Here is a 12,541-nt window from a genome sequence, read left to right on the forward strand (position 1 = left end):
GAGAGGCAAAAGCTAAGCTCTTTGAATATATGTTCATCAGTTTTAAAAATCCACGCCAAACCACGGTTAATATCCTTTGAAACCATTATAATTTGCATGTTGGGGGTACATAGCACTACATACATTGAGTATTTTCGATAACAGGATGATTCCCAATTTCCTTTCAAGTTAATTGGATACTTGCTTTAAGTTTTGGTGTACTATATTCAAACAGTAATATGATTTAGGTTATATGATTATATGGATAATTTCAAGTAACTGAGTTTATTATTTTAAAAAAATTTAACAGTATGGTGCAGAAATTAAAGTCAAATCGTTGCAATTAGATAAAAAATCAAATGACATCATTGGTATTAATATTAAGATCTGCATAAGGAAGGTGTTACACGCAAACAAATTTAAATTGGTTTAGACGAATTAAGTTTAACTCAACCAAATGTATATGTTTAAAAGTTTTGTTTTAATAGGACTTAAAGTAGATAGATATTATTTATAGTCATTATAGATATTATTATTTGTTTAATATGGTACCTATAATAAAATAATATATATTATAATAATTATAGTAAAGAATATATTATACTTAGTGTTATTAAAGTGTATATATTTTTACCCAGATTTTTTGGTTGTACAAAATTATTATAATTTTTTTTAATATATTGAATAATTTGTTTTAATCATTTATACAAAATTAATGTTATAGGCACACTGTATAAAATGTAAAAAAATGATATTTTATGATGAGTATTATTATATACACAAATACCTACCTATCTTTAAAGTATTTTTAGAGCCATATAGCAGTGAATATAAATGGAAATGTAATAACTGCTCGCGCAAGTATTTTGTACTATTGTAGTAACATATGTACTGGAATCTTTAAATCATAGAACTTAAATACATAAATTAAAAACGAATATTTTTAATACAAAAAAAAAACAAAATAATGACTTTTTATACCAAGTCCAGACATATAGAATAAAATTGCAAAACGGAAAAAATGTTCGAACTACTTTTATCGTAAATGATTTCAGTATTTACAGTAAATTATAGCATAATGCTACAGGAAGTACATTCAGCATCAGATAGATTGGCACCACGGTAGTGACGGCGCTTATCAGTAAGACGTATAACAAACTAATCTTGGTAAAGAATGAAATCTGCATTTGTTGTCATGAAATAAATATTTAATTTTAAATATCAGTTTTTAAATATTTCGTGATAATATTTTGGTTTACATATATTATACCATTTGGTGTAAATAAGGAGAAACCCTTGTCTTTTTTTATTTATCTGACTCATACTGTAGGTACCAAATATATACTATGATAACAATAATTTATTATCAAACATAATATTACAAAATCGGTAAATTATATTCAAAAAAAAAAAAAAAAAGGAAAGTTACATAGAGTGCGGCTTGAGTATTATTGTAATGTACGGACATTTTGTCCCGGGAGATTTTGTTTGTTTTCAGTCAACGAAACAATTTAAAGATGAATAATAATCTACGATGTTCACTAATAATATCATATAACTAGCAGCCAGTGTGTGTTTTATAGTAGCTCGTGTGCAGTGCACAGTCAACTAATGCTAATATTGAAACTTCTTGAGAAGTAAACTTATTCAAAAGAAATTTACACGACACTCGAGCTCGTATCCTACCAAAATGAACAGCCACGTTTTTGGAATTACATTACACATATGACAATATAGACTTTGAAACAAGTAAAAAAACGAAGTAGGTTGTTGGTTTATACGATGCAGAAACAAAATATATAATATATATATGTAAACACATAGTATAAAAATATCTCCCTACACGTAATTTAAGGATGATTAAAAAAATATATTTAAACCGTAATTTACGCGTATAAAAAATATACCCGATCCTGCAGGACTCGCATAATATATTAATATGTACCTATAATAATATATATTCGGATGGGATCGAACACGATTCACGATTTAATAATACGATTACGTTTGTGTTACAGGATCAGTGACAAATGATCAACAAAACGTCGGAGGCGGCGGCGGCGGCGATCGAGCTGGCCGCCGCGGCCGCCGCGGACAGCTGTGGGACGGCTAGCAACAACGGGACGATGTCCGGACCGGTCGCCATGGTGACGGTGATCGCGGTGATCGCTGTGACCACGGCGCTGATCGTGGTCACCGTGTTCGGCAACATACTGGTCATCATGAGCGTGGTGCAGTACCCGCCCCTCCGTTCCGTCCCGAACATATTCATCGTGTCGCTGGCCGTGGCCGACCTGACGGTGGCCATCGGCGTGCTGCCGCTGAACGTCGTGTACAACGTGACGGGCGTGTGGCTGTTCGGCGGCGTCGTGTGCAAGCTGTGGCTGACGTGCGACGTGCTGTGCTGCACCGCGTCAATACTGAACCTGTGCGCGATCGCGCTGGACAGGTACCGGGCCATCACGCAGCCGATAGCGTACGCGCAGAAGCGGACCGTGTCGCGGGTCATGTGGACGGTGGCGCTGGTGTGGATCGCCAGCGCGGTGATCAGCTCGCCGCCGCTGATCGGCTGGAATGACTGGCCGGACGTGTTCGACGAGAGCACGCCGTGCACGCTCACCACGCACCCCGGTTACGTGGTGTACTCGTCCATGGGATCGTTTTACATACCGCTGGTGGTGATGAGCATCACGTACTTGAGAATATACGTGGCCACCAGGCGGCGGCTGAGGCGCCGGGCCAAACAGGTGGCCGTGTCCCAGGACAGTCGGCCGCAGCGGTGCGCGGAGGCGGCCGCGGCGCTGCCGGCGACGGCCGGTTCTTCGTGCAAGATGAGAGATGCGGACGCGGACGGCGGCGGTCACATCAACGTCAAGATGACCGCGGACGCGGCCACCGCCGACTCGGCCAGCAGCAGCGACGAGGTGGACGCGGCCACCAACGGTACGGGCGGCAGCGAAAAGCGGCGGACGGGCCGGACCGCGTCGGTGACCGTCCGGACGGAGCCGTCGGTGGGCAAGCACGTCAATCAGCTGTTGGAGCACAAACAGCGCATATCGCTGTCCAAGGAACGCAAAGCGGCCAAGACGTTGGGCGTCATCATGGGCGTGTTCGTCGTCAGCTGGCTGCCGTTCTTCGTCATCTATCTGTTCTTCCCGTTCTGCAAATCTTGCTGTCCGCCGTCCAAGGTGCTCGTCAACGTGGTCACGTGGCTCGGTTACCTGAACTCCACCGTCAACCCGATCATCTACACCCGGTGCAACATGGACTTCCGGCGATCGTTTAAGAAGATCTTGCACATGGACGGCCAACACCATCACCAGCACTTGCAACAACAACACAATCACCGCTGAACCGTTGATGTACCTACCGCAACGGTGAACGGCGGTGACGCTGCACGGCGTATCGTCTCGATCTTCCAACTGTATTCCCGTTTTTGTCCTCTTCCATCGTCGCCTCCGCCGGTTTTTTGATGACGATACACATAGTCGTTTGACAAAAGCATCAGGAAATATAATGTTTTTCATTTCGATGCGGAAGTTCTACACCAGACGCGGTTTGATCGATTCGTTTCTTTAGAATCGAATATTATTATTATATCATACACGACACGAGTCAACGTGCAAAATATATATTTTATGTGTGCGAGTGTGTGTAAGGGTGTACATATAATAATAGGTATTTCGTTGCTGTGGTGTTTTGTAATCGATTTTTATAAATTGTTTTGATTCGTGAAATGGCGATACATCGTCAAACTAGGTATACGAAGTATTCAATAACCAGATTGTTTTTGAAGTGAAACATCCAGTTACTTTTTGTATGATTTAAGTATTTTTTACTTTTAAGATTCCATTTTACAAAGTATAAATATAGGCCATAGTTATACCTTTCGCTCAAAAATTGTTTTCTCATTTCGTCCGCGTTCCCACAATCTAGCACTTCAAGAATTGCGTAATTGCTTATGACAATTTTTACATTACATTTTTAAGTTACGAAATATTTAACGACGTTCAAACCTGTAATGAGTGTCGTCAAAAAATGTGAAGGTCTCATAAAATACAAATTTTATATATTTTTTTTTGTTTTTGTAAAAATATTTAATATTGAATATTATATGTTTATATTTTAATGATCGTGATTAATTCATCAGATAAATATTAACTCTGCTGAAACTATAAATCGGGATTTATATTTTTTGTATGAATAATGTTTTTTTTTTTACCAAACACATATTAATATATTGGTTCTAGAAAATGAACTTTGGCCAGTTCCATAAAATATAACATTCCATAAACGTTGTAATTAATAATGTATAATTTACATTGGATATGTTTAGTTTTTGAAAAAGTACTTAAGTGTTTCCAAAAATATCGATTTTAATTACGCGGACGATAGAGGAAACATAAAATGTATCATATCTGGGCGAACAGCGTATCGTCCCAAACATTAAATACCATAAATATAATATTATGATAAGTGCGTATAAATTTATAATAATATTATACTATTCACTAGCACCGAACAAAATTGATGACCGAAAATACACGCTGATTATGATTTATGCAGAGGTTTTTCGTGTCATATATAATAGAAATAATATACATTATGAATATTTTCATTTAGATTAAGCGAAATTTCAAACCAATATTTGCATAAATTCTCAACCTGCTAAAGAGCACTATACCTAATTCATGTTTATTGACATTTGATTTGCCATATTTACAAAACGATACTCATAATAAAAAAATGTTTATATCAGAACACTGTGAAATTATTTTTGAAAACTTATAACATGCAATGTGTGGTAATCGACTAGAGAAATTTTGAAAAAGCTACGTCATTACAAATTCATTGTTTGAATAGGTTTTTAATAAAATACCCAAACCCAACTGAACCTAAAATATATTATATTTTAAATTATTGATTGAGTTGAGTTTTGGGGAAATTAAATTTGTTGTGTTATTATTTCCTCTGAGGTACAGAAATATTAATATAATAATATATTCAATCTGTTCGTGATAAAAAATAATAAGGTCGTCTGTACAAAAACAAATTTATATTTCTCTTCATACTAGTATACTACAGTACAATACACAATTGTTTTATTAATTTATTTATAATTGTTCAACAATGAATACGAACCGATATATGTCTACAGTATTATTATATTTTGTTTTGTTAAAATAATGTTTGTTAATTGTTTACGTTATTATACCTATACAAGATAAGAATAAAACCATGTGCTTAAAAAAATATTTATTCAATAAAATATATTCTATTCAAGTTATGATTTATGTTACAATGTAATTTTTATTATATTATATATTATAAAAGATAATGGATATAATATTTAAAGAAAAAAATGTTGTCTTTTTGTTTTATAAAAATAAGGCTAAATTTGTATAACTTTATTTACAATAATATGTATAATGTTATAGTGATTTATGTAGAATAATTTTATTAAAAATTTATGTTTCTAGCTCAATTTAAAAAAAAAAATAACAAAAAAAAACTACGCAAAATTTAGTCATATTTTATGTTGTACATACAATCAATGACATTTTTGTTTTTTAATAAAGTAATTTGAAATTGAAAATTCATACAGTTTTTTTATCATTATTAACCCTTCTTTACTATCATAGTATCGTGTCTAATTTATAATCTGTTGTTAAATACATTACATTATGTTTTTAAATTGTTCAACTCTAATATGCCTTAGTTGGGTTTCTAATCAACCTGGCTCACGTACAGATAAATACAATGAAAATAATATAATATGACCGCTGTGTACATTCATTTCATCATTTCTCTTATGGCGAATAAATGTTAACAAGTTACAATACGATAAGAAATGGGTTTTTTTGCCCTACGTTAATGTGTACAATGTACAAACCTATTATAATTATACTATAAAATATTAATTTATTCACATTTAACACACTTAACTGAATTGTTATTTCGAATATTAATTGCATAGTGATATAAATTAATACTATGCCCATAGAATATATTCCATATTATTTTGCTTAGGAAATAGTTATGTAATCAGGGAACTGATATTACACAATTTTTTTTTATAATGACGACTTTGTCCAAAAGAATTGATACTATTAAGTATAACTACATGTTTTTGATAAGTAACTGTATTATAATTTAGCATTGGATATAAATGGGAATACAATAATACATCCTTATTGCGTGTTTGATTAGTTAGGCTCTCGCGGAACACAACAAACTCAAGTCTAAAGTTAAAACGTGCGATATCTGGTTTGAGTTGGGACAGTCTAATAATCGATTTTATACACACAAAACCTTGTGAAAGTTAGAAGGGACGTAGAGCATACCATTATTAAGTAGTTTGTGAACAAACACAGACTGACCGATCACAAATCTTGACCTAAATCACACTAACTCATTTATGATTTATACGTGTAACGTTCTTATATTTTAACTTATAAAATATTAGCATCACAAAATAGATAAATCGTTTAAAACTTGTCATTTGAGATACCTTTAAATTTAATATACTCCATAGTTTCTAATTATTTCTGTGTGATATGTTAAGAAAAAATAATTTATTTCACGAAAAAAAAAACAAATTTTAAATCGGAAAAAGAATCTTAAATGGCTTAAAACTTAAATGAAACGATAGCTCATTGAAGAAATAACGTATGAAAAAAAAACCACGGATAAATAAATATATATATATAATTACAAAGAATGAAATAAGACTAGACGTGAACATTTTAAGTGCTTAAAAGATTGTTTTTTAGTTCATAATTCAAACTATTAAATTAAATTTTTAATTTAGGTAATATTTCAAAAAAAAAAAAAAAAATAATGCACACTATTTTCACATCGTTTTTTTTTCTCACCGTATGTAATTTTTTCATAAGTCAAATATATTATTTATGCTCACATAAATCAGTCAAATGTTTATATAATCTGTTACCTCATGAGATACTTATCGGCCTCTGCAATATTATCCTCTACATTGTCTACTATAAATCTCCTAGAATTTGTAGCAAATACCCATAAATATTGATGTAGCTCAGTGATTAGTAATGTAGGAAGTTTTGTGACGTGTATCCTTAAAATATCTGGGTATCTATTACAAACAAATAAAATATTTTAACTCACGCACTTACTATTAAAATATAATAATAAATATTCACTGTCAAAAAGTTGTCTAATTTCACCTATTAATTCTGAGTTAATCTACAGAAAGTGGGTGTTTTGAGTGAACATAAAAAGTAAGTAATCATATTTAAAATTTAATTAACGATTAAAAACAAAAATCACGTTAATAAAGAAACCTGTTTAGCAACAAAATATAAAAAAATAAATCAAAAAAACAAATTTAGGTACTGTTAGTAAATGATTTCCTCACTTAAATGTTTAATTTATAATAATATTCTCTATTTTATCTTCAAATTTACTTAATGTACACAGTTTGAATAGCTTATAAATATGTTTTAATAATTACAATACAAAATTACATTTAACATAATATACAAGGTTAGTTTATATGGTACTAAAATTATAGATTTGTACAAATATCAGCTATATAAATTTATAAATTAAAATTAATAATTCCGTTTACACTAAAAAATTCAAATTAAAAATGTTGAATGTTCTAGAAATTCGTACAATAAAATAATTTATATCTATTCATTATAAATATATATATATTATATAGGTAGCTATTTTTATATTTTAAATAATTGCGCATAACCATGGTAACCACTAAAGTGAAAAAAAACTATGGCTTAAAAATGAGGGTTACTATTCATTGTGCTAATAAAATATTCGAAAATTATCATAGATATACATATTTATTAATATAAAGAAAATAAATGTACAAAGACTATAAAATTAATTTTAATTTTAATTGCTATACAAATTATAATAAAATGTAAAAAATATTAGAAAATATAATAGTACAATAGTTAAAAATTATTATATTTTGCTTGTTGAAATATACAGGTAAATTTTTTATGATTCAATAGCAACAGAAATTTTAATTTACAAATCTTTTAGATGGGTAAATAATAACCAATCGAGACAGCACAAATTATATAAATCACGGGATTGTACATTTTTATGATAATATTCGTGTAAATTTCAAGTATGTAATTTTCTAAATTTTATATTTTTCTCACAAAGTTACTTAATTGTTTTGACCTACCACACAATGAAAACGTCCAGTATAATAATATGGTATATAACAGTATATTATAACACCTAACAACAATTTCATCAATATTTTGTTGAGCTATAAAACGATAAAAAATCACCACTGTGTACTTGCATGTTTAGTTCTATACAATGTGAAGAACAACAGGATAATAATCAGACATGTGTGGACATAATATGTTTGTCTAAATATTTTTCGATCAAAAATTATTGTGTAATTTTTTTTTTTTTTTTAATTTAACTGTCTTGTTTTGTATGAAATGTGTACTAAAACATCTTCAAATAAAATCATTCAAGTTATTCAAAACACGATTATCGATATGTTTTACCAAATAAAAATATCAAAAATAAATAAATATCGATATCGAAAATGATTCTGATGAACCGAACATTTTTTAAATAAACGGAAGTATTCCGATTATTAGTAACTGAACATTTTCAAATGTTTATACATTTAAAGTTTTATTGTGATAACGATATGAAAACTCTAAATCATAAACCTTTCAACATTTTTTACGAAAAGTAAAAAAGAAAGATCATAAAAATTATTATTACATTATTCTTTCCATTTTAATAAAAATAATTTCATATTATAAAAACTTTACTCGAATTCTAATCTTTTATAACAAATATTTAGTATGTCAAATCTTAAATACAGATTATATCTTGTTATGTAACAAAATTGTAAAAATCCTAATATTATTATTAATACTTTTTATGTAAAAATTTAATAATATCCCTTTGCTTAAAATCAATATTCTAGAATGGTTATGCCCCTTCTGAACTATTTTGGGAAAAAAACATTTAATTTCGTAAATAGCATTAATTATGTCACTACATATTATTATAAATTTAATAGATATTATATTTATATTTATATTTTATACAGTATATCTTATCGAATTTAAGTTATATACAAAAACCATTAACAGTTTGGTGATGTGAATTTTTTGAACGAGATAAGTTATAACAAAAGTAATTGATTCAATATATTATTTTAATCATAGTATGACAAATTAATTAAAAAAAAAAAAAAAAAAACGAATAATTTTGTATACAAAAACCAAATTAAGGCAATGCAATTAATAATATTATTATATAGCTAAAAATATAACTTTGTCATATTTGAATAGAAAATGGTTTCCATGATAATTGAAATCAAATTAACTTTAATACATAAATTTGATACACCACAATATGACAGTGAAAAATATATTATACAGTAAATATTTAATATTTATTAATTCGATATTGAGTATCCATAGTTTATACTTAACATTTTGTATTTGTTTAATTATATAATGTGTTTAATTAAATAAAATATTATATGAAAGAAACACCATATTTTATAAGCTAAATCTAACTAATTTTAGTGCAATGTTGATAACTTAACTATCTAACTAGGTATTTTTACTTATTTAATATTACAATAAAATAGTAAAAACTGTGGATATAATATTAAGTATAAAAAAGCCAGTTATAATAATTTTTATAAAAAATTATATCAGGGTCCATTGCTGATACAAACTTTTCCAGGCCCTATACGACAATCAGACGCACAGCTGTGATTTAATTGCTAAAAATGCTCATAACGAGTTCAATAATACACGAGTACGACGTGACGGTCTAGAAAATATTCTGCAACTGCACCCGTATAATAACAGTAGTATTATTAAACACAACGTGTTGTACAAAGTGTTATCTTGTTTTTATTTAAATATAAACACTGTTTGCTTTGTACTGGACCAGTATTTAACCATCAACACTTGGACTAAACATTATTCGATAGAAACAAATGTTCAATATTATTTTTCAAAAAGTATTTACAATGATTATAATAATATAACAAATGCAAATTTAAAACTTACGATGGAATCTTTATTTTTCGATGATTCGACTGACTTCGAAGCTCATGGGAATGGGATCGATAATAATAAGGCTTTTAAAAAAATGTGGATAATACATGTCTATTAAAATATATATAATAATTTATTAAATATATTAATATATTCAATATATTTACCACCATAAATAATTTAAATAAGTATAATTATATTTCAATAAACTTTGACTTATTTTCTTGTAATTATAGCGATAAGAAATCAATATGTAAAATTTGTTTATATTCTGTAACTAATATTAATATTATGTTTTGTTTCTACCTATATGTATAATTTACTTATTTATGTTTTTGTTTGCTCTAACTTAATAATTACTTTACTTTGCATACTTAAACAATTATTACTTACGTGATACTTACGTGATTATTAATGGCTATATTATATGTTTAAACACATAATTAAATAAATATAATTTATATAATCATACTAATTATTTTTAAACTTTAAATCTTAGTTACTGTTGAAATAATTTAAAACATATTTATTGTTTAGATTTGTAATAATTATACATATATTTGTTATTATTATTATTATTTTAATAGAACAATTTTTAACTAATTAACATTGTTATCATAATAAAATTATAATCTTATTTTTCGTGGCATTTAGAAGCACACATTTTGCAAATTTTGCAAACGCATAGTAAGCTATGCTAACAATGCATATAATAAATATGTTATATAATATTATGTAGCTTATTAATGTGAATATCTCTTCAAATATTAAATAAATTAAAAATTGGTAAAATAATATACTTAAATCCGGTACTTTCATAACACATAAAATAAATAATTTATAGTATGCCAATAAGGTACTACATTTTCAATCAATATAAATATAAATAACCAATGTGGTAATGAATGTTGAGGAGTGAGATCAGAAACTTATCCCGGTTGGGAAGCGGTATTGCCACGACGGCATATTATTTAAGTTAAATTTTAAACAATTGTTGCATTTATTTTCAGAAGGCCATCATGTCCTTAGAAAACATTTTATGTACAGTTATTACACATCCGTAACGTCATATATAATATCATTATACACAACTCTGCTTAGGCCGGAAGCGAGGACGGAAACTCGATTTCCTCGGGGTGACAATGCGAATCGGCCGCGAGACCGACTATAAAATACAATACTATAGGGATAACCGGGACGTCTGCGTTCCGCGTTATGTCGGTCTGCGCACGCAAATAGCCTTATAGTATTAAGCGAACAGCAAACAAATCGAATTCGCCGTACACGAAGATAAACTCACGGCCCGGTACGTTTGAATAATATCACCGCAAAGTAACGTAATAGGCATATAAATAATAATGATACACCGTTGAATTTTATGGGCAGGTAATAAACTAATAATGATGGTTATCATATCAATAATATAAATTCGAGTTTTGAATGGACACTCCATAGCGAGCGCAATCAAAAACAAAACGTACTACGGGTAATCGACTAGACGGATTGTGATGACGAATACGCGCAGCTAAATAATTACTTAGGTGTAGACTGGTATTAATTGGGCATCGATTTTAAATCGGGAACAGACGAGCAGAGAGACGCGATAAAAATAAAAATAAAAACCAACCTTTTTATTCGCCATTTGATATAATATAATGATGGTGACGTTTAAAACATAAAAGTGAAATTAAATATACCCGTACGTCAGTGAACAAAAAATAATTAATTAATTAAAAATAAACTTCTAAAGCGTGCGTATTATATACTTATAATAATATACAGCTATATCATGTGCTTCACAATAATATCTTAACAATAGTACATTAATATTTGTTTCATGTGTTTGATTTACTCCATATTTTTAAACTCATTCACGTCTTGTGCATTATCAACAAAATAGTTTAATATTATTCAACCAACTGTAACAATCGAATGGTTTAAAAAAAAATAAAAATAATTTGGTGTTATATATGCCTCGTGAGTTGTGTAACTCTAAAACTATCTAAATCGAATGATAAAAATTCAAACGAAGCTTAATATTCAATAAATAATGTTTTTCTAGGGTCTTCGCATTACGAATATAATATAGTTGAGTCATTTAAAATTGTTCACTTCCAGTATTTCTGATATCAAGATATTGAATAGTGTACTGAACCATATATATTAGTATATAAGAGCGAGATCTTCATATCAACCAAGGGAATAATCCTTCATGCCATCGACGATATTGCAAAGAACGGAATTTCGTCCTTTCCTCCATCCTAAAATGGTGGAGTATTTCTAATTCTATAGATTTTCAGAGAATATTCACATAATTGGAAGAATTGCTTATGAATTCCATAAACGTTGAAGAAACGCGAAACGAATAGTTAGTAATAAAAATTAGAATCCAGAAACATTCAAATACGATAGTATGGTAAAAATTGAAAATATTTGTCTGCATGCATAAATATAATTATGCAATTATATTATTTATATTCAATTAATATTCTAAATCGTAATATACACTA

General features: G+C 29.4%; 1 protein-coding gene across 8 annotated transcripts in view; it reads left to right on the top strand.

The window, feature by feature from the left end:
• The window catches only part of LOC114124090 (probable G-protein coupled receptor No18), an 82,189-nt gene extending 76,823 nt beyond the window's left edge, over positions 1-5,366 (top strand). For 4 of the 8 annotated variants that reach the window (XM_027987263.2, XM_027987265.2, XM_027987266.2 and 1 more), the window contains one exon: positions 1,998-5,366. In XM_027987263.2, the coding sequence (XP_027843064.2) occupies positions 2,010-3,332 (1,323 nt within the window). In that variant the 5' untranslated portion in view covers positions 1,998-2,009 and the 3' untranslated portion in view covers positions 3,333-5,366. The remainder of the gene's footprint in view (positions 1-1,997) is intronic. The other 4 variants (XM_050211012.1, XM_027987262.2, XM_050211013.1 and 1 more) reach the window with 1 other exon arrangement.
• Positions 5,367-12,541: the final 7,175 nt, after the last annotated feature.

This window comes from Aphis gossypii, chromosome 1 (assembly GCF_020184175.1).
Source record: "Aphis gossypii isolate Hap1 chromosome 1, ASM2018417v2, whole genome shotgun sequence".
NCBI lineage: Eukaryota > Metazoa > Arthropoda > Insecta > Hemiptera > Aphididae > Aphis > Aphis gossypii.